Genomic DNA, 23,804 nt, shown 5'->3' on the forward strand with positions numbered 1-23,804 from the left:
TGCCACCTATGGCCCGAGTGTGCAGCTGCAAACCGAGCTCCGTCCAGGCCGAGCCCTGCGTGCAGCAGGAACAGCCCCGAGCCCCGGTGCCCCTGAATGGCGAACGCACCGAGAGCGGCCCTGCCGAGGCTCCCTGAGCTCCTCGGCTCGGGCTGCGGCAGCACCGCGTCCTCACAGCAAGGCCAGCTGGGTTATACCCCCGTACAGAGCCTGTGGTGGGATCTACAGCCAGCAGCCTGAGGGAAGGGATTCTTCACTCTCCTCAGCGCTCCTGAGACCACACCTGCATTGCCACAGCCACTTCTGGCTTTGCTGCTGGAAGACAGACTGGAGAGGGCCCAGCCTTGGCGTGCAGGACACCAAACTGCCGGCTGGGCCATGTGGTGTATGAGTAAGGTGACGAAGCATCTTCATCCTGGAAAGAGTAAAAGGGTGGGATCTTGTTGCTATGTACAGTTAACCAGTGAAAAGCTGAGGGAAAATGGACCCAGAGTCAGCCCGGAGAAGCAGCAGGTGAAGGACAAAAGGCAAGGACCCAAATTGTAACAAGAGAAATTAAGGTTAGATATGAGGAGAAATTAGTCCTCCATTGATGTATTCAGATGTGGGACAAGGGTCCAGAGAGGATGTGGGATTTTCACCCTTGGGCATTCCATATTTGACAGGAACAAGGCACTGAGCAGTCTGACAGAGCTGAACCTGTTCTGAGCAGGTGTTGGGATGAGCTCACCTCCAGGCGGCCCTCACAACTTGTATATCACTTGGCTGAATTCCAGGTGCACCCATGATTTGCAGCAGCCAAAACATAAAGGAAAAGTTCTGGTTTTAATTTTCTGCAGAAATCAATGCTATGTTTTAGTTCAGGTGCTGAGATTTAATTTTCCTTTTGGTTGGTAAAATAGTCCTGGATAAAGGCTTCTCCTTCATAGGAATTTGACATGAGAGTGAATGAGAGTTCAAAGCCTCAGGAATATTGGGTGGGGGGAAAGTGAGCAGAAGAGCAGTATGGGAAAAGAATACATATATGAAAGAGGATGGTGAATCACTGACATATTATGCTCCATGCTTAGTATTTTGCCTTTTGCATTTTCAACATGTACTTTAATAAGGACTATTCTCGTTGCTTCCACAAGTGGAAGGGCAGTGGCAGGGAGACTGTCACCAGGGTTTTATTTGCTTACAGTCAAGAAAGAATGATATTCATCCTTCTGTTACTTTGTTCTGCCTCTCAGAAGCCTCTAGACAAAGATTCTTTCCAATGTGCTGTCTCTGTTATTAAGCTTCCAAATAAAAACATTAGTGGAAGGCTTTATAAACAAAAGAGGGAATTACAAGAGTAGGAGGAACAAAAATGAACCACAGCTTTCTAGCTTTTTTATGTTGACAGCTTATGTTCCCAGGCAAGTATATAGCAAAAGAAGCATTTACACTGCATAAAATCCACAATAACCCCGTGGGTTTCCTAAATCAAAATGTTGTTAAATCAAACATTTGTGATGTGCCTAAGTAGTGACTCATGTTTATGCCTTCAGTTATTTACCAATGTTTATGAATCCAGTCCCCGTGGCAAAAAGCACATGAAACACTCCCAAGACCTCCAAAATCAATGGGAGGTCAACAATGGTTCAAAATGAAATGTTTACTAAGTTCTTCCACATGAACAGTTGCCTCTGATTATCCAGCCAGCTACTAGGGCTGATGATTGCTACCTCTTGGTGCTAACTTCTCTCATTTTGTTGTTTTGTGCTGCAACCCTTGAGTACTGTGCAGCCCACCTGCCTCTCTTTGCAGCACAGTGCAGCAACTCTGAGACTGCACAAACCCGGATGTCCTTTCTGCTGCAACTTCTGTGACTTCCCTGGCTTCAGGACATGAGTTTGGATTTGAACAACCACATTGCCATCAGGATGTGTCATGGATGGCATTGGATGCAAATATTCCAGATGTGCAGAGGCACCATTACTGCCTTCTGCCATGAATCGTGGTCACTTTGCCATTATTACTCACAGTGCCTCTCACTCTGAGGTGCCATGTGAAGCTTGACTGGCTACTGACCAATTTGGGGTGGTCAAAGCTTCTGTGCAGAGTAGCTCTTTAAATGTACATAGGCAGTCTCCAAGCCATTTTCATTCAAACTGTCCATAGGAATTTTTTAGCATGTGGTTGATTTCTCATTATTGATTTTATAATAATTATGTGCCCTTGAACATTCACACTCAGCCCTGCCCTTTTGTTAAGGAATTAGCATGCCAAACGGCAGAGCTGAAGGTGATAATACCACACCCTGCAAAAGAAGTAGTTAAGTTACAAGGACAGAGACTTGTTGAAAATTTTACTGGGGAAATGAAATAAAGCCTTCTGAAGAGAAAGCACATGGTAAAAGACTAGTCTTTTAAACATATTGTTTCATACTGTTGCATGAAAAGTTTAAGCTTGTGGGGGGGGGGACAACTGATCCCTCTCCCTGCTCCAACATGTGATAAAAGTACTGGGAGTGTGTGGGAAGTGGTGGGCTTCCTAACAGTGCCCAAGAAGGAGCTGATACCCTGTTGGCCTTCTCCCAAATTATTGTTATTTGTTCCAAAATGTAGAGATCGGGCCCCAGACAAAAAAAATCTCTCAGAACCTACCCCAGCTTACAAGTTCAAGTATCAAAAATAGTTGTGTAAATTATCTAATATTAGATGATGTTAAACTTCACACAAGGAAAGTGTTGCCTCCAAGAATACACTGGAAATCATGGATGATCTGCTTGACTCCTTGGGTGCTGAAAGATTGCTGCATGCATTTGCCCCCCAGAGCCTGATTGTCCTGCAGTTTTTGGACTCAAGAGCTGCTGGAGGGAATGAACTTCATAAAGGGATATTAATTAGATTTATGAATAGCAGCTGCCCCTTACAGGAGTTTCTGCATGCTTTCTTCTTCTTTCCCTTCCTCTCCATCTACTAGATGGGAGCAGGAGAGGAAAGGTCCCAGTGTGGTGGTTCCAGTCTGTTGTACTGAGATATGGGGTGGCTGTCAGAGGCTGGATGAGCTGAGTGTCTCAAACCAGTGCTGGTGCACGTGTGGTTGAGGATGGGTCAGGTCTTGCTTCTGGTGAGACAGTGTGCCACCCCCAGACCCCCAGCTTGGCTGAGCTGTCAATCAATCCATCAATCAATCAATCAATCACTCACTGGAGGCCATACTAACCCAGCTCCTGATTCTTTCCAGCTGTAGACAGGGAAGGATTAAAAGAAAGATTTAAGTTGGAGAACCACTGAAGGGATTGGTTAAGTTGAAAAGGCTTATAGTCTGAAATCATGACCCTGAAAATGACATGCTGAGGAGGTTGGCATGAATGAGTTTTATTTTCTCTTTAACTCTCACCCCTGAGGCAATCCAGATCATTTCAGTAGTAGAATTGTACTGTATGTCATTTCCCATGATGTCCACTGACCTTTTCTCTCTCCCTGAGTACAGGTTCTGGGAATCTCCCTGAAACCTGCTTGGTGGGAGGGATAACGGTGGTGATCTGGGACACGTGTATTGGTTTGTTGTAGGGATAGCTGGACATGTAAGATTGTGGAGACCAAAAGGCAAGGGGGCCTAAATTGAATTTGCCAAGCTTGTTTTGGAACTCGGCTTACAAGTCCAACAAGTATCACAAGTAGATGTGTGAATTATCTAATGTTAGAGAATTAAACCTCAAAGTAGGAAAGTGATGCCTCCAGGAGCACAGGGAATCACAGATGATCTGCTGGATTTCTTTAGGTGCTAAAAGACTGCTGCATGAACTCACCCCCTGGAGCCTCATTATCCTGTGATTTTAGGACTCATGAGATGGTGGGGGGGAAAAGAACTGCATAAAAAGATGTTAATTAGGTTTTACTGGTATAGCAATTGCCCATTATATGAGTTTCAATATGCTTTCCTTTCTCCTCTGTCTCTAGATGGGACCCTGATGAGACCGAAAGAGGAAAGGTCCCAGTGCCATGTCTTGAGCCACAGGATCCTTGTCAGAGGCTGGGTAAGTTTAGTGTCCTCAGCCACTTTTTGGGATGCTTCAAATGCTTGCTTATGTGCTGCTAGGTGAGGTGGTGCCCTGCCCTGCCCCCAGCCCCCCTCAGCCCTGGCAGAGCTGTCAATCAATCAATCAATCAATCACTGACATGGGGGTGTGGTGCTAACCCAGCCCCTGACTGGCCAAGTGACTGGAAGTCTCTCCTTAGGAGAAAGATCCATGGAGGCTTAATAGATGGAGCACAGGGCCAGCACATGGTCTGGACCCTGCCAGCTTCCTGGAGTTCCTATCTCACCCACAATGGAATCCTAGGAGGTGGTAACTCTATGTGAGTTCTTCTAAATCTCTCCCGTCTTTCTGTCTTTCTCTGTCTCTCTTTTTTATCCTAATTCTCTTTTCATGGAACTTTGTGAGTAATATAAGATCTCATAGGTTTAAAAGTTTCTAGGTGAAATGGGCTAAGTAAATGCTAAGTACTAAATTAATACTAAGTAATGCTATGATAAGTGAATATGGTGTCGTATTTAATCCTTTTGCCAAAGTCCCTTTATTTTCTATGTTTTTGCCAATAAGCTCTTGTGTGATTTTTCACCTCTTGAGAGTATCTGGTTGGGATTTCTCTTTGTGCCAACTAGTGTAAAGAACCTTCAATTTAATTCCTGGATTAAGTATTTGGGGTGTAACAGGGGTGAAGTAGGAGCCTTACAGCTGCTGTCACATGCAACCATGTTGAATCACACAGGTACAACAGGGACACTCTGACAGACAGTAACAATTGTCAGCTTGGCTACTGCTTTGCAATAGCTGCTTACACTCAGCCAGTAGTGGTATTTATTGAGGATTCCTATGAATTATTACATACTTTTTAAAACTAGTCATAAAACCATACTTGGAATATTGTTTCTGACACAGGGACTGCTTTCCAGAAAAATAAGCCTGCATCCAGATTCAGTGGGAAGCTACTGCATTCTTGATTCAAGAAACAAAACCAGGAATTTGGGCAAAACCAGGCTTTGATGGCTGTGTACAGTCCAGTCCCCAAGGGGTGACTCCATACTGGACAAATTTATTCTCTTGGCACACCAGAGATCCTCCAACTTCAGCCTAGGGAGGAAAAGAAAATATGAAGTAACTTCTCTAGTAATGGGGACACTAGGCATGCAAACAGCAAAACACTGGCAGGAATAATATTGTAGCTCCAAAGGCTTTAAAATGTGACTGACACCAGGACTGCAGAGAGAGAAAGTGTTTTATTAGACCTGCTGGAATAAAATAATTGGGAGTGAAAAACCCCTTGTCTCTAAGCATCCAGGCCATGCTCTTGGTCTGAAGATCCACCAGTCATGGGTGTGAGTATATCCCCAGATCACTGTGACATAAATTACACGCAAAAAATTGGAACTTTCCTAATTTTCCACATCCCTGATCTACTTGATCTGGACAAAAATAATTTAACTGTTTTAATGCTTTGAATTCCTTAAAAGGCAGGCATAGCAGGATATGAATACCTGTGTCTGATGATTTTTGACTCTACCAATGAACACACTGCCCACAGTCTCTAAGTCAGTATATTACAGTATATATACAGTATATTCAGTATATTACAAGCTTTGCTTCAGGTGAGTGGGATATTCACAACACTGGGCTAATATGAGTAAGATATTACCTTACACAATTTTCTTGCTTTTCTGGTTGACTGTGTGAGTTAAGGAAAAAATGCTGTGTATACCTCAGTTCTTAGGCTTCATGCAGAAACATTGAGCTTCTGAAACTATTTCTGAGCCTTGAAAGTCCAAATTATATGCATTTACCTGCTTATAGTCAAAGTTAGATTATTCTTACCCTACAGTTATCCATGCTTCCCAAAGTAAATGCACCACAAAATTAATGATTTTTAACACTTCCATTCATAAATTCAGGGTGATTATATATTGATATCAAGGAACTTCAGGCTAAACATTTTCTATAACATATTGCAAATATCTGGAAAGTCTTCAAGATTTTTGCTAAATTGGTATCAGTAAGCACTTCCATGAGAGAAGCATATTTCTGCAGCCCATTAGACTGAAGGAGCAACTTTTGCTAACAAGGACTTTGCTACAGGTACTTCTTTTCTGCTGCATGTAAGAAGAGCACTCAACTCAATTTAGAAATGTGTCTTTTGTTCAACCCTGCCACCTTTGACCAATGTGAGCTGTTAATTAAGGAAGTAACAAAACAGGACATAGCAAAACCTCATTTATCTAATTTTGCAAAACTAATCTGCCTTTGAACAATACAAGCTAAGGTCACCCTTCTAAAAGCATAAAGCACAACACAAGCAAAATTCTTATGATAATAAGAGTCACATATTTCAATAGCACACAGCTAGAGAAATGTCTTTTTTCCTCTTGTTCACCTAAATGAAAAAGGTGAATTCCTTCAGAATGCACTGTAAAAAGACATAGGCTACAGGAGATATACAAAGCACTTGCTGCAAAATGCAGCAGTACAGATCAGGGAGCTGCAGGAGGGATGTAATTGTTACATTGCAAGCCTAGTCAGTGTCCTGGTTTTGGCTTAGATAGAGTTAATTTTCTTCTTAGTAGCTGGTAGAGTGCCCTGTTTTAGGTTTAATATCAGAATAACAATTACAACACACTGATATTTTGGTTGTTACTAAGTAGTGCTTACTCTAACTCAAGGACTTTTCAGTTTCCCCTTCTCTGCCAGTGAGGAGGTGCACAAGAAGTTGGGCAGAAGCATGGCCAGGACAGCTGACCTGGCCTGGCCACAGGGATGTTCCATCCCATAGAACAACATGCTTGAGCATTACATGCACTGGATGGAGCCACTAATTGCTGCTCAGGGACAGGCTGGGCATTGGTCAGCAATTGTATTGTGCATCCCTTTTGTTCTTTGGGTTTTGTCTCTCTCTTGTGTTTTCATTACAATTATTACTATTATTATTGCTGCTATTATTATTATAGTTATTGTACATAATTTTGTTTCAATTATTAAACCATTCTTATCTCATGAATCTTACTTTTTAAAAAATTATCCTCCCCACGAAAGAAGGGATGGGGGAATGAGTGAGCAGCTGCACGGTACTTAGTTTCTGGCTGTGGTTAAACCATGAGACTCAAGAATAATTTTGATAGGTTGCTATTTACCATAGGCACTGCAGGAGGTGATGGTTATAGCCAGCTGTTACCAGATGTGGTGGGTGTAGTCCAGCCAGTGTTTTGTTCCATCATTCCAGGGGAGGCATTTGGTGCAGGCTCTTGTGCATGATCATCACACCTCTTGAGATTGCAGTACTCCCATATCGTGTTGGGGTCAGTGGTGAAACACCACGGGCTGCTGTCACCATCTGGGTTTCTACAATAGTTTTCCCTCAAATCCCTGCACAAATAAAGTCAACAGTCATGCTGCACAAGACTGATAGTAAGCACAGGAATATCTTGACTAAAGAATGTACTATGTACATCTACTATGTACAAATAATAGTTTTATTGGTTTTACTTTTGGTCAGATATCCTATTACCAGCAAGAACATCTGTGGCTGTGATGCTAGTGAAGAGTTGTATTTCCCATGTGCATTGGAATCCTGAATGTATTTATGAATAAGGAAACAATTCAACTACTGGCTTATATCTGGTTGTAATATTTCAATGTACTAGTACCTAAATAATTACCCCACATGGCAATTTAAAAAAAATTTACAAGTAGGTGTATGTGAGCATACAAAATTGTCAGAATGTGTGAATTAGTAATAAATATGCAAGAAAATTCATACTATTATGGGGAACTTAGGCTTTTCAAAAAAATTTTAAATGTTAAAAGGTTCCTTCTCATATTCAGAAGAATGGCAAACAAATGCTTATGCAATTGATCCCCCCTTACAGCCCCAAACCCCATTTCTATTGAACGGGGTAGTCCTCTACTGACTTCAGTGAGAGGAATCCCATGTCTGTGCTGGGTGGGGCATGGGCAAGTAGAATTTCTCTTTTCAATAATTTGCAGAGTTGTAGTACTTCCCCCTCCTAAATCACAGCATGGTCTCAGAATAAAAAATAACTGAAGTGCTTTTTCTCTGAATATGACAGAACACATGAATTCCACATTTTCCTCACAATTGCTCCTGTAATCCTTTTGCTCTCCTGCCCTTACTAAAAACTGGCACATGAGTGATTTTGGTTAGCTTGTCACTGCTCCAGTCATTCCTGGTACAGTTTTGTTAATCTGAAGAAGATAACTCAAGGGGAAATTTCAGTGCACAGAATTCTGGGTGCCCAATTCCAATGGCAAAGAACACTCAGTTGGCATTTCTGAGCATGACGTATCTGACTGTGTGTTTTGTATCATAAATGCTGTGTCCTGCCCAGATTAAATCATTAGAGAGGCCACAACAGCAAGTTTCAAATTCATAAACGAAACACATATTTCAGTAGATGCCTTGTCTCTGGATGCAAGTCTCCTAGTGTTGGTTGCAGATCATATTTAAGAGTAAGGGACACAGCTGTATTTTACTCAGAATTTAGGTAACAAGAAAACACAATTCTTACAAACGAGACTAACAGAAAACATTTCTGTACATTAGAAAAGTTCACTTTGATCGATATTTTCCCTAGCAGTGTTTTAAAGCATAGCTGTGCAAAGATAATACAACCAGCAGCAGTTATTGCCAGAGAAAGCGAGAAAAGGTGAGATAAACGTACGCGTCCGGGAATTTCTCCGGGGTTTTTATGTGCCTGTGTGGGAACATGGAGCTCCAGGCCTGGCACTTCTTCCCTGATACAGTGACTGAAGCTGTGCCACGATAACTCTGCCCTTTGCCTCGGTAGCACTCCTCTGTTAGGGGAGCTTGTACAGGCACATCTGCAGCAAACAACAGAAACTAGTCTTTGGCATCGTGATTTTAATGTTCTTACTGAGCAGGCACAAGAAAGCCTCAAACACACAGGATGACAAAAATGAACGACTCGTTTATGCAGACAGTATCCAGTGAAGTCATCACACCTGCAGCAGAAGGGCTGAGAAAACTTTCACAGTTTTAACCTTTCACAGTTTTAACATCTTATGTCAGATGTTTTTTAGTGAAGGGTTCACCAGTTTCATCTTGGCATAAGTGAACATGTCAGAATTAAAGATAAGAAAGTTCTCATGCAAAATCCTCAAAGATTAGATACTGGTGATTTTGTCCATGATATTTCTCAAACAGACATTATGTTAAACTTCAGTCTCTCTATTATCCTTTTGATTGTGCTAAGACTTTCTTGTTAATTTTGTGCTTAAATGAATGAATGTTTCAATGTGATTTTTAATTACATTGGAAGCTCTTATCCTCTCATTTGTGGCTAACTTCCAAAACTAGGAGTTAATTTTGTTTAGCAATTTTTCATCCCTTTAAACCTTTTTATTTTTCAATGAATTTGCTATAATTGGCCTACCTTTGGGAAGAAAGTAATATAAAAACATAAATATCTTTCATCTTGTAATTCTTCTATTGAGTTCAGCTTGTGATTTGTATCTTTCACTGTATTTTCCTAACCACTCAAAATTTAATATTTGGCAGATTTTGCAACATGCCAGGCAGACAAACATCAAGAGTGACAAAGTGACTGAAAAAAAAAATTAAGCACATTTATAATATGAAACAATGAATCTTTCACTAGTTTGAAGTCCTTATCTCAATTACAGTCCACTATTCATACCAGCAATCCCTTCTTCTGTTCTGTCACAGGGAGGAATTGTGCAATATTCCCATCTAATATTGCTGTTGGTGGTGTAGCACCAAGGCTTCTTCTCTCCATCAGGGTTTCTACAGTAGTTTTCCTCTAAGCCCCTTAAAACAAGAAACAGGAACACAGACTTTAAACCAGTCACAGAAATCCAGAAGAGTTGTGTGCATGACTATTAACAACTACTGCATGCAGAATTCAGCTCAGTGGTGTATTTATTCCTTTTGGAGATTGATTAACCCGTGCATCACTCCTTTGGGACTAATCAGTGGTCTTCAACTTCACAGTCTGAATGCTGAAGATATAGGAAAAACTTTTCTAATGCCTACACTTTCTGCTCTTGTTGTTGAGGTCACGATGCAGCAGTGAGAGCTGACTTCAAAACACAAGGCACTGATATCCCTGAGATTACAGTAAGAGCCCGGCAAGGCTGGAATGTGTACATAGGAGAACTGATGCACGCTGCTTTCTGCCCCGTGAGAGCGGACAGGGTTCCAGCTCCCTAGGAAAACTTGCAGGATCAAACTACAGAGCTATAAACCAGGCCAGTCCCAGCTATTCCTGCACATCAGTAATGCTCTGCAGACCCAGCTCCTCTGACCTTGGAGCACAAGGTATGGGAGTATGCTGTCCTTGGAGTATCACTCTTCAGAAGAGTAATGCATTGAAGATGTGCCAAAACACAGCCAAAGGATTTTTAACATAAAATTAGTGAACTAACTATAGTTATGCTGTGGGATGTGAAGGAGACAAGTGAGAAAAATACATGAGAATAAACAGAGAGGCAGAAAAAATATGAAGAGCAAGACCTGAACAGAAGTTATGAACACTGACAAACAGTGAGAATTACAATTTAACAGCATAAATCTGGAAAACCTGTCCTCCTCTTGCCTCTGCATGTGGATTGATAGGGAACAACTGTTCTTTGGTATTTGTTAAAATGATGAGGCTCAGCATACTTGCAGGGGTATCTGTCAGGAACCCAGCCATGCTTGTGAGGAAACTGCGTGTTCCAGTGTTGGCAGGCATTTCCCGACTCGGTGATGGCTATCCTTCCTCGATAGTCTTCTCCTCTCCCTGAAAGACACTGGGAGTCTAGGCCAGAGACTGGTGGGGGTGTAGCTGTAACAGGAAAAGAGAAAAAAAAGAAAAGGGAAGGGGAGGAAAATACTGTTAAGTAATGCTTTCAAAAATATATGAATACCTTTGTTTCTGTAATGTTGAAGATGTAGTTTTTTTATTTCAGCAGAGGTTACACTGGTTAAAAGCCATGTAAAAATCAAGGAGGACATTTTTATGGGCCTCCAGACTGCCAGATGGATGTCCTGTGTCTGCCCTTTTACAGCAGCCAGTAAATAACTTGGCTGGGTTGAGCCAGACTCTGTGCCTACTGTCCCCTGAGAGCAGAGCAGGAAAGGCAGAGTAGTCTTGTAAACCCAAGTGAGATGGAGTTTTATTGAGTATTGTATTATAATAATACAGTACTCAATACAATACACACAGGTAGTGTGGAAGGGCAGAAAGGACCAAGAAGAAATTGTGAGAGAAAGCAGAGCAGCCTTCAGAGTTGAACCTCTGGAGTCAGTGAACTGGGGAAGAGGTACAGAAGGAATAGTGAAAAAAAGAAAGTGAAATGGTCTGCCATGTGGGGAACAGCAAAGAAAACAAGAGTAATGATCAGAGGCGTAGAACCTGCAGAGGGCAAATGGAAAATTAACCTACAGCACATCCTTACAATATACAGAATTCCTCAAGGACATGAGTGTGACCCTAAAAGGTTCTTTAAACTTAAAGTTTTAAGTGCAGGATGGAAATGCTATGGTAATTGTCACAATTTATCATACAAAAGTCTATAAATAGTTATTCTGCCATCAGTAATTGAGCATGCTAAGAGAACCACATCTAGCAAACACACACCACTGCTTAGAGCACTGGCAAATGCAGATATATAAGAAAACAATCTCTAGAGAGAAAAACCACACTTATAATTGTTTTTTCTCAAAGTGCAATCCACTTCTACAATAGGGAATGTTACCCCTTTATTCAGTGCCTTGGAAATATCCAGATTTAGTGTGCTCAACTTAATGGATTAAGCTAGCTCACTGATAGGCCAGATTTTTCTCCTGAGGCATGAACCTGTTTCTCAGGATTCATGCCTTGCTAGGAAAAAGGCAGCACTGGCTGTGCAGATCAGACCCAGGTAAAATATCACAGTATAGCCACATGGTAATTTAGATGATTTCTGTGCGTTAGCAGATCAGCAGTAAACCACCACCTGATTTAACCTTAATGTCCTGCCTCCCAGGTAAGTTGAAAAGTAAAATGGTTAAAGACAAATTAAGGTTTCCCATAACATCTTTGGCCATATTTCACTTTGTGACACCTTCATCCTCACTGACCATACATGATTTTACGTAATAGAAGTTTAATGAGTGATTCTGCTTATTAATGTGCACTTTCCCTGATTCACAGAGATATCTGTAGGTTACTCAGAACTGTGGTTTCTTTTCTTTCCCCTCCTTGCATAATTTTAATGAGCTACCCTGTGGAGTGATCTCAGGAAATCAGACTCACCGCACCGAGGAATGTTGCAATATTCCCAGCGTTTATTCGGGTTGGTAGTGAAACACCAGGGCCGAAGTTCACCATCAGGATTGCGGCAATAATTCATCTTCAGATCCTTCTCTGGATAGCTGTACATTGAAAATGGAGAGAAACTTGGGAGGCAGCAACAGCCACGTGCAGCAATGAGGCTGTCTGCAGGCAGGCTCTCCCAGGCTCTGTGGGAATGAATTTGGTGCTGAGTGTCACTCACTGTTTCAGGATAAATCCATGCATATGAGGCTCTTGCACATCCCAGTGCTGGCACTCCAGTCCAGACTCTGTTCTGGAAGCTTCTCCGCGGTAATCCTCGCCGTTACACTGCATGCACTCCCCCTGAGGTCCTAGGCAGAAGGAAAAGTAGCAAGGAACACCCCAGCCTATTCATGGAGGATTATGCTGAAAGGATGAGTAGGGTTTGCTCCAGCTAACAATGAAGGGAATTCAGAAAGCTGCGCATTACAGCCTGGCCAAATTAATAATGCTTCAGGAGTATGTTTCACTTGCAGGGAGCAATTTGTCATGTATCTGTATGTACTGTTAGCAAGGGGAGTTCAGTGTGTCACACAGCACTTTACCCTTGTTACAATTAAATAAATTATTGCTGTAAGAGCAATAATAGTCCTTATCCAGATCTCTGCAGTTCTCTGCCAGTAGAGTAAAATGTAGCAAGACCGATAAAGATAAAGCAAACAATATCAGCAAATTTAGTTCTTCCATATTTACAAAATAACTTTGATAACTCAAGCCAATTAGGAAAAAAACCTCTCTGTTGAGAACTTCTCAAGTTCATCTTGATTTAAATTCTAGTTTGAAAAAATCTATAGAAATAAAGCACAAAAAAGTAGCAGGAATAATATAACCTACTTGAACATCCTTCTCTGAAAAGTAAATATACCTTCTCCAGTGTGCATGACCTGGTCCTCACACTCTGGGATGGCACAGTAATCAAATCTCATAGCAGGATCTGTTGTGTAACACCAGGGTCCATTTTCATCTGCGTCAGGGTTTCTGCAGTAATTTTCTTCCAACCCTGCATTGGGGTGTTTTTCAGGTGTATAACTGTAATAGTATTAAATTTCTATTTTAATGCCAGTACTTTAGTGGTGTGGAAGGGAAAAGTTCAACCTGCTCAGCTAGCAAGGAATTTTATTCATTCAGAGCAAAAATGAGAGAAACTGATTTCCCATTGTAATCCATAAATGAAAATTGAAAAATAATTCCTAACTACGATTATTAGTAGCTTTCTCCCTAGCCCCAGTTGCCACAAAGAAGTGAGCTTACAGCCTGTAAGGACAATGACAGTCTCAAAGGACAATTATTGTCTTTAATTTGTGCATCCAATTGATCTAATGAGCTCACTGCAACCTGTGGCTCTGTCATGTGTTTGTCTTAATGGAGTTGCTTTAAAAGTTGTGTATTTCTAGAGTATTCATCAAACACTACTAGGTCTCATAGAGATCTGAAGCAAGTGAAGCTGGGCTTCTTCTTACAGCAATCTTCCCAGAGAAGACGAAATTACTTTTAAATTATCTGAACAAGAGTATCCGAGTGTATTTAATTAGAATAAAAGCAAAATAATTTTTAAAAAAACCCTTCAGCATAGATGAGAGGACACAGGACCTCTGCTTCCCCACTTGCTTCAGTGAGCCCAATGGCAGCCGGCCCTGAGAAGACTCTACCTAGCCAGATCCATTTGGTCCTTGGATACTTTTCTCAATGTTTTTTTTTTTTTTTACTATCTGTATGGCAGGTAGGAGGAGCCTAGAGTTGGACAGATATCACTTTATACAGAGGAGAGTAATTCTGACCCCACTGTTACCAATAGCAAAAATCTTCATTGTGCTGAGAGGAGCATTTAATCTGCTTAAGACACCTCACATTTAGACACAACTTCTCTAGCTGACAATGCATCCTTTCTTTATCCAGATCATTGCAGTAGAGTCAAAAGTAACAAGACAGATAAAGATAAATTTGTTTTTAAAAGTCACCTGACAACAGGATTTGATAACTTGTACTATAAATCTGTGTATATATATGAAGATGAGGAAACTTGGAAAAGGTTCAGAACAGCAGAAAGAAATGTAAATAGGGACATACTTTGGTTTGTGGGGTATTTTTTCTGCCCACTTCTGGCATGGAATACCCCTCTGAGTCTTGGCTTCTGTTCCTCTGTAGTCTATCCCAATCCCTCTTTTACACTGCATAAGGTAAACTGAAATGGAATCAAATTTGTAAATTCAGTGGTGTTACAACATTCATTGGTGCTGAAAATCTGCAGATATAACTGAAGCTCATCTGCACGTAATAGACTGTGTTTTACTCATGTTTTGAACCTCTTGTGCCTGAAGACATTCTATAATGTATTTTAAATTAGTTACAGCTGCTAGAGATCTAAATAGAAACATTTCTGAAGCATTGTTATAAAGCTATATAATCAAGTAAAGAGAACAGCTATATCAAGTTTTTGATGTGCAAAATAATGCAGGCTTATACTATCATAATACAGGGATAAATAGGAATGTCTTTCAGCAGCAGCTGGGGATTCTTGGATAGGCATTGTTCATAAGCATATTTGCAGTGTGGGTGTCACCCAGCCATCCCTTTAAAGCAGAAAATAGTTATCAAAATGCACTTGTCACATAAGGGCCCCCAAACTTTTGATTCATCTTAGCCTCGGACTCTCCCAGGTGTTGTTCTATTGGGATTCCAAGACAGAGAATGCAAATCATGTCAATGGTGCTTTTATTGGCAACAGACACTGAAAAATTTCCAGTTGTTGAGGGCAGTGATCTTGATTTTCCCTTCCTTTTCCCTTTTCTTGTTTGCACAAGAAGAATCTCCCCAAACCTCAAAATATAAAATGGAAATGTTAGAGCCAGGACAGGAGACCAATCTGCTGGGAAAAAATGGGTTCCTCCTAAATTATTTTAGCCTGTCTAAATAATAAAGCCAGACACATCTGACACCCGGGGAGAGGAGATGAAGACTATATAACTGGGTCGGAGAGGAAGGCAACAAGTAACTTCCCAGTTCAAATGGCACATGGAGACCACCATGGATCTAGGCCTTGGTGTTTGATCCCTCTTGAACAGTATTTTTAGTAATGTGGCTTCTTCCTGTTTGGCCCCCAAATTCTCTATTAGTTTTCTGCCCTATAGAGGGATTTGCTCCAGCACTGCAGCAGAGAAAAGAAGGATGCCATTAGAACAGACTTGATGAGTAAATATGTTACATCTTATTGTACACATACTTATCTTCTCATAAAGAACTGTGTCTGTGCTGGCAAATGTCACTGTCATTTTAGCATTTTCAGCCAGTGTTAAACACTGTAGCTTTTTCCTGGTGAATAGGAAAGCCCTGTTGAAATTGAGAAGGAAGCAATATTGACATAGGAAGCAATATTTTATATTGATTTCAAATTATTAAACTTATCAGTATTTTTCTATAAATTATTAATTTGCTAGCACTGTCTTATATTCATTCTTATCTTTCAGATACTGCACTCAGTATTTTAGACAAGTAAGAGGTTAGGGTTATCTACTACTCTCAAGTGGCTCATTTATTCAGGATATATGACTTCATGAATAAATTATTGTGTGGGGAACTAGAAATGCACTGGCAAAACATTATCAACATCATCCTAGCTGCTCAGGTTAGTTACTGTCCCTACAATGAACTAGCAATCTTGCACTCTTGAGAAACAAAGCAACACCCAGCTAGAGACACTCAAGCAGTTCTCCATGTAATGTTGGATAAGAATGGGAACTTGAATATTTACTATAAAGTGAGTAGTAGGTTGTAAATCCGCTCTTTCCTTGATCTTGTGGTAATTAATTTATGGCTGGAGATAAGTCACAAGCTAAAGGCACAGCATGGGAGACTGCTGTAGGCAGAGCTGCAGCAGAATGGGGATGTGGTTCTGAGTAAAGGTAGGAACATATCATTGATATGCAGACACCCACAATGGCACAGTTTTAATATTCAACAGAAATTACCTGCAGGTAAAATTTCTTTCTGCTTCACATTTGTCTGCGCATTCTTTTTCATCATTTGTCTCATAAAACTGTTTCTTTCGAGTAAGTATCCAAACACCATCTGTTCTTGAATAGTCATCCAGTATATCTCCTTTCACTAGAAGGGAAGGAATCAGACATTACAATTGAGAATTCTGCAGTTAAGATAATATCTGGATTTCAGTCCCATTTTCCATGTAGCTTGGACAGGTGAAGACACAATTTATTTTGCATAATTCTGGGTAAAAGATGATAAACTCTGAGGTTATTTCTGTCTCCTGACAGAATCACAGCTGAATGACTGCAACATGTCGTGGGAAGAAAGAGGCAGAAGAAAGATGTAGAGGCAATTCTGATTATGCATGAGTTTGAAGCTAAAAGTAAAAAATGGGAAACAAGAGTGAGGGGGAATGGAGAGAGAGACTAAGTGGTGTCAACACCAACCAGAGAAAGATGAAGGGAAGTGATACCCATATCAAGGTTTTAGAGAAGCATGAATTAGGTGGATGGGAGATTTTGACCTGTCATGTGGATTGTGCAATCCCTGCAGCTTCATTGGTCACTGCCTAGCTGTTTGTCCCAACATGTCTTGCCCTAGAGCAAGACACTTCAATCACAAAGTTATTATACAGCCTTTTACAATGCCCACCATTGTTTTATTGCAATGGGTTGAGCAGATGTAGTAATGAAGTTGTCAGGCTACATCTCTGTTGCAACAAATTAACCCAAGATTTTAAATCAGTAAATCAGTTAGTATTATTAGATCTGAAAGTGACATATGCATAAGATTTGTATTATCTACCTGCTAATAATTCTAACACAGCTCTAAAATACTGTAGCTCACAGTGGAGTTTATCACTTAATTAATTTTTTTCTTTCTATGTCTAAAAAGATTCTATGTTTCTGTTTCTAATTTCTACAAGAGTTTATTTCCGTCTCCAGCATCAGGTTACAGTGTTGCACAAGTGAGTTTAATTGGTCATATGGTTTAATTATTTCATTTTTTTCAATATAGATTATTATTGACAGATGCAGGAAGTTCATAATTTTATACAGCATGCTCACAGGTAATGTGAATTTTTCATTTACACTTACATTTACTCATATTTGGGCTGAATTCACTGCAGCATCACTCCAGTGTTACTAACTCCCATGACATATGGGCCATTCATCACCTAACTCCATATGACACAGATTCACACAAAATAAAAGATATTTTGGCCACTAATGAAAATAAGATTGTCCATTGCCCGAGGGCATTTTCTGTGTCCCTTTGCAGAGTTGGCTCAATGCTATAAAACCTGCATGTCTTAAGAAACCCCTGACACTGAGGCTTCCCATATCTAGTCCTACTGTTACAGCAGGGCTATGCAGAGCACCAATAGCCTAGCCTGCTAATTTCTCCTGATGGAGTTACTAGACAAGTGCTTCCTTTCCTGATTTTTTTTCCTAACTTAACTGAGGCTACTGTTCCAAGGGACTAGAAAAAGAAAATACTCCTTTCCAAACTTTATTTACTCATCTTAAAATTATTTTTTCAAAGAGCTCTGCTTTGGATACTATTCCTTTTCAGTGACTATAAGAAAAAAAATTATTACAGTTGGATTGAGAATGAATACATGGGAATTTGGATGACATGCATAAACTAAAAGTCAACACAGATTGGCAGAAACTTAGATAATAAAAAAGAAAAGGTGATGCTAGTTGCTTGAAAAACACTGCAAAGTGGAAACTTAAGAAAATAATAGAAGAGATTTTAAATGCATCAGGGAGTATATTAGTCCAACTAAAATATACATAAACCCAGATATTGCATGGGGTAATTGAACAGAATATTCAAGATACTGGTCAATATTCCATATTTGACCAGTACTAACCCAGAAAACATAAAAATTTGCTTTAAGGCAGTTGTGGACCATCACTTTTGAGCAAATCAGCTGGAGCTGATAACAATGAACAAATAAACCCCCCACTTTCTCAGTTTTCTTTTATAACCTGCTGCAATCATATAATTATATGTCCCTGGTATTCTGACCCTAAGTCCCTGATATTCTGACCTGAACTATTAAACACTCATAAAAACCATGCTGATATGTATTTATCAGTATTTTTAAAAAGTCATTTAAGTGCCATGAAATTATACAAAATTTCAAAGTACAAGAGAGTACAGTAGCTGATTGAAATCTGATTGAAATATATACTACATATGGAATATTTATTTACAGAATTTGTAGATAAGCTTGAAATCCATATATTACCATCAAAGCTTGAAATCCATGTATTACCATCAGTGGAACACTTATCATCTTTTGGAACTGTAAGAAAGAATTCTGGATATATTCCTGGAAAAGGTGATCTAGGTTACTGGGGAGTAAATTTCTACCTACTGCCTTCTGGAAAACAAGGGAGAACATTTTATTGTGTTTGACAACAGAGGATGTGAAATTGTTGGAATATAAAGAAGCCTGTTAATTTTTAATTTGGTTTTAAATATTCCATTTCAAAGCTTTAAAACTCCTGTCATAAAGGATGAAAATCAGTATCACTGTGCTTAACAATGCTTGGCAGTAAACACAACTTTACCTTTAGCATTTGATCCAAAGCCTGCTGAAATTAGAGCTAACTTCTGACTGACTGCTGTGGGTTTTGCACAAGCCTTTGACAGGCTGCTTCCCAAGGGTGCCCTGTCTCTGGCTGTGGGAAAGGTTTGTCTGGGGCCATTAGTTGCCCATGCAGACACCAAGGCAGCTGGTCTTGTGGTGTTGCTAATGAGCACAACCCTGGGGCAACCACAGCTCTCTCTGTGCTCAACAGCAGCTCCTTCTGAGCAGCCAGGCCCCATCAAACCCATCCTTGTCCAGGAAAGGAGTGACACATTGACTTAGGGACCTACCTTCACCACACAGAGCCTGCTAGTGTTTGGCCCCAGTCCCAACCAGGCAAGCAGAAGGCAAAGGGCTCTTACCTGAGCTGAGCAAGAAAAGGAAGAGAAAGGCAGCTTTGCTTATCCCCATTTTGGCCCAGATGGCATGTGCTGGGAATTGTGTTGGTGCACAAAGTTTTATTGACTCGCACTGGAGTGAGACAGCATCAAACAAACAAGGCAGGAGGATTAAGTTAATCATTCTCCTGTGCTGTGCCCCCCCTGCCATGGTGTGGCTATGAAAACAACCTTGAATTGGATGGATTAGCAAATCAGGCTCAATAATTTCTACTGGATACTGGGAAATGTGAAGGCACTTTCTTCTTTTGTGGGACATGTTTTTGTTGTTTTTTTTTTTTTTTTCTCAGATTGCTTGACATCACTTTGTTAAGGTAAAGATGAGGATCATAGTGGTGGAAAGTATGGGAACAAGACACAATCCACACACTTAATTCAATATAGTCCTGGGTATTCAGCTTTAGGTCCCAATTGTATTTCCAGTCAGAGACTCGGACTGCTTTAGATTGAAACTGCTGCTGATTTATGCTCCTGTGTAAGTCAGTCCCCCAAACCAGACCCTGAGAATGCTAACTCCTTATCAGAATTGTTTTTTTAACACCCTCCCATGCCCTTTCTGGAGTTAAAAAAATACTTCCCTCAGCCCTTTTCTGTTTCTGGTTTAGTTTTTGTTGTTCATGACTTGGGAGGCACACTCACTTTGGTTCAGTGTATGATGTGCCTTTGGCCTCCAGGCAAAGCTGCTGATATCTCAAGTCTGCCCAGACCTCAGGGTGTGTGCAGGGTGCCCCATGCATTTCAGCAACATCTGTCACATCTGTCAACCCCATGGGGCTCAACTAAGGCAAGCCAGGCATTGCAGCCTTAGTGCCTTCAGGAGTTTCCACTGGCCTGCCTGGCCAGTCAGGGTAGCGTTTAGCTGGGATTGGGAGGGCAGATGGGAACACAGCAGGGAGGAAGGTGGGAGCCCTGCATATTCCCCTCTGTGCTGGGAGTCACTGGGGTAAAGGCAGTGGCCAAAAGGTACATGGCTTCAGGGCACAGCTGGGACATGCACCCTGAGCTGCTGAGGGGGCAGTGGGGGAGTGGCCTTTTTGTGGGCTTTTAGACTCAGCTTTGTCACACTGCAGAGGGCTCTTAGCCAATGTGTAACCTGTAGTGGCAACAGGCAGGAGTGACACTAGCAGGAGAATAAGTCTTTGGTCCTAACTAACTGTTTTGTGGTGAGCTGTGTCTATATGCCAACATCATCCACAGCTCATCTGCATCCCAACCTATACAGACAGGATTTGAGCATATCATTCAACCTGTATCACATCTGAAAGAAGGATATTCCTACAGGGATGTTCCTACAAGGCTTCAGAAAATCCATGGTTAAACAGAGAAAAGAACCCAAAATTTCTATGAAGACACTCATGGTGGAAACAATCACCACTGATTTCTGCTTGGCCAGCCAGCCAGTTTGTACCCTCCAAGCAGTATGTCAGCACATGCACAGGTGAATCCTGGGGCCACAAGGCTGTGGGAGAGGCAGGCTGTCCTCATGGAAGCCAGGAACAACTCACAGAGACATTATGGGGACATGAGTGGGAGGAAGCAGGACTAGGGGACCATTTGGGGGAGGTGGGTAGAAGGGCATGCAGGACCTGAAGATTCCCCAGTTTAATACAAAGAGAAGTGAGGTCACCAAGCGATGCAGTGGGACATGATGAGCAGGGATGTGAACTATGGGGAGACAAGCTTGCTTTTTCTGTCACTGACAGCACTACCTGCTCTGTCATCAGGTAGCAAATACCATAGACTACAGATGCAGAAGTCTGAAACCACTCTAGATCTGCTTGCAAGTAGCATGGAAACGACTTTTCTCTTGGAGTTAATCTAAATCTTAGAACAATCAAAAGCAGAGAGATTTTTACGCCCATGTTCTAATAGCAACAAGTAAAACCACATCTTTGCTGATGAAAACTATGCTGCAATCCCACTTCAGGCTGTGAGATTTTCTGGAGAACGTGCTGTGCTGACAATGTCCAGAGGGGTGCAGCAGACGACAGCTTTTGGAAAAAGTGAGTGACATCAAATCCCCAGCATGGAAAAAGTATCAGACCACACTCAGGATACGTTGTCAGGCCATGTTTGTCCACAAGCTAGCTCATATTGCTGCTCAAAGCTTATAAGGAAATTTGTTGTTCGCAATTATGCTTTTCTTTTCTTTCTCAGTTTCCCCTTTTCCTTCCTACCTTAATATAACAGGTTTCAAATTGATTGGTTTGAACTAATATAAATAAGGTAAAAAGCTTTATTTTCTCAATGCAATACTCTGTCTAGGAAAGACAGCATGCAAGTGTGAAATACAGATTAAAAACAGAATGAGAAAGAGTGATGGGAAAATAGCCAAGTGTAATATTATCACTGAAAGGTACTCAAAAACATAATAAAGGTTATGATGCAGTGAAAAATAGAGTCTCTTTGGAGCAGAGAAAAGCTCACAATTTTGTGAGAAAATAGCACAGATTTAATGAAAATTAGGAAAATTAGAAGGACAAGAAATTACTAGATTGAAAAGAAAAATAAATGTTGATAGAACAAATAAGTGAGATTAAGTGAGAATAAGTTCAACATAAGGTTTTTAAAATTAATTTGGAAAAACACAGATAAAGAGCTGAACAGTAATGTAAACATACAAAAAAAAAAAAAAAGAATGTGAATGTCCAGTATCAAATTATAAAATACTTTCTTTAGGCTTTCAGCTTGAAGAAAGAAAGATTTGTACATGCTTGCACATCCTATACTTTTGCTAGAGAGCATCATGCAGCTCTGCTGCACTGGCTTGCAGTGTGTGTTTTCTGTAAGAGCTGAGCAGAGGATTTGTTATTTAATCACGGTGCTGCTTTCAGCCACTGACTCACTCAGTGCTGTCAGTGGGACCACAGGGCTTTTAGACAGGCCTTGGGTAAGTTTCATCACCCTGTACTCTGCACTGTGAGGCCACACCTCAAGTGCTGTGTCCAGCTCTGGGCAAGCTCACTGCAAGAAGGACATTGAGGCCCTGGAACAAGTCCAGAGGAGGGCAATGGAGCTGGTGAAGGGTCTGGGACACAACTCCTGTGAGGAGTGAGTGACTGAGGGAGCTGGGGGTGTTTAGCTGGGAGAAAAGGAGGCTCAGGGAAGACTTGAAATTTTGCCTGGGGAGGTTTTTGGATCTTCATGACTAGAAACTTCAGAAACAGGTTTAATAAACATCTGACAGACATTTTAGATCTGTACATGTTCTTACATCATGATGGTTGAACTCAAGAATCCTTTTCATTGCCTTTTTCTTCTCATTCTGTGAATTTCTATGAATTAGAATTCCTCAGCACAGCTATAGAGCAACTCTCCATAAGCCATTACCAATAAAGCTTCTTTCTCTGTTGAATGGCTTTTGCACCTTCTCTCTTCCTTCTCCATGATACACTGAGCTTACAGACATGAAGAGAAGAAACACATTTCCAGAACTTCAGACTCATTCACTTAAGAGTTGGGATTGATGAACCTTGTGAGTCCCTTCCAAGTCAGAATATTCTGTGATTCTTGAAATACTCACATTCCCACAGCACTGTGCCCATTAGCTGTCTTGGTTTTATGTACATGTCCTGCTCAGCTGGCAGGCTGCAGCTCTGTGCCCTGGGTCTGTGGGTCACTCTTGCAGCACTTTGGTTTCCTTTGGGAAAAGTACAGGACTCTGAATCCTTGTCCCAGGAAGACTGACTGATCAGAATAACTCACTTCAAAGAAAGAAAAATCTTTTCCAAATCACTCTGGGAACACACATCTCCAGCATGAGCCTGCAAGCAACATCATTTCATTCAAGTGACAGCTTCCTCTGCCCCAGGGGCACACCAAGCACAGTTGGTTTGCCCCTGCTTTTCACAACATAATTGAGACTTCTGGAGTTACCTCACCTTGACAGCTCTGTTGTTTTCAGCTGGGGTGCCCCCCAGCTATGATGAGAGATGCAAGTCAGACTTGTTTAGGCCTGATCCCTGGCCTCTGCCAGTTCTGCAGCTGAGGAGGGAGACTTTGTGTCCTGCTGGCATCCACCAGACTGGGCTCTGCCTCCCACCCAGCAGCTGCTTTCCTGCCTCAGGCTCTCATACACCCAGCTTCTCAGCACCACAGGCATTACCAGCATGGTCCCAGCTCTGCTGGAATCTCTTCACTTGGAATAACTGGATAGCAGCATTACCAGATCATACAATGCTTTAGGAAAACATCTTGACTCAAATGACCTTGCTAAATAAGAGACTGATACTCACTTTACTTTATATGGCCCTAACATATTGGTAAATGGATGAGACTCACCCAAAGGACTGAATATTCTCATGGAGTGTAATCAGGGGAATGATGCCCTTGTCTGTAGTCATAAGCAGCTCATTGTCCAGGCAAAACTCCTTCCAAAACTGAACATTGCTATGACTTTTTGCCTTTGAGGAAGGTTTGAGGTGCAGGCCTAGAGGTCATTTCCTCCTGCAATTGTTTGT

The 23,804-nt window shown here is 41.2% G+C and overlaps 1 protein-coding gene across 1 annotated transcript; it reads right to left on the reverse strand.

Annotated features, from left to right (window-relative positions):
- Positions 1-4,271: 4,271 nt before the first annotated feature.
- Positions 4,272-19,368, reverse strand: LOC131555933 (plasminogen-like). The gene is made up of 12 exons (XM_058802257.1): positions 19,309-19,368; positions 16,326-16,461; positions 15,581-15,687; positions 14,428-14,542; positions 13,226-13,389; positions 12,542-12,671; positions 12,301-12,419; positions 10,686-10,848; positions 9,700-9,830; positions 8,704-8,863; positions 7,156-7,387; positions 4,272-5,107 (listed from the first exon to the last, which is right to left on the reverse strand). Exons 1-11 carry the CDS (start codon positions 19,355-19,357, stop codon positions 7,180-7,182), a joined length of 1,482 nt encoding a protein of 493 aa, XP_058658240.1. The 5' UTR covers positions 19,358-19,368; the 3' UTR covers positions 4,272-5,107; positions 7,156-7,179.
- Positions 19,369-23,804: the final 4,436 nt, after the last annotated feature.

This window comes from Ammospiza caudacuta, chromosome 3 (genome assembly GCF_027887145.1).
Source record: "Ammospiza caudacuta isolate bAmmCau1 chromosome 3, bAmmCau1.pri, whole genome shotgun sequence".
NCBI lineage: Eukaryota > Metazoa > Chordata > Aves > Passeriformes > Passerellidae > Ammospiza > Ammospiza caudacuta.

What these genes read in the sequence shown, in the direction of transcription:
- LOC131555933 (XM_058802257.1), bottom strand. Translation starts at nt 19,357, where the DNA reads ATGGGGATAAGCAAAGCTGCCTTTCTCTTCCTTTTCTTGCTCAGCTCA. An exon ending in CCTTTTCTTGCTCAGCTCAG is followed by an intron (nt 16,462 to 19,308) that starts GTAAGAGCCCTT and finishes CTTCCCTTCTAG; the next exon opens with TGAAAGGAGATATACTGGAT. An exon ending in AACAGAAGAAGGGATTGCTG is followed by an intron (nt 8,864 to 9,699) that starts GTATGAATAGTG and finishes TGTTTGCTGCAG; the next exon opens with ATGTGCCTGTACAAGCTCCC.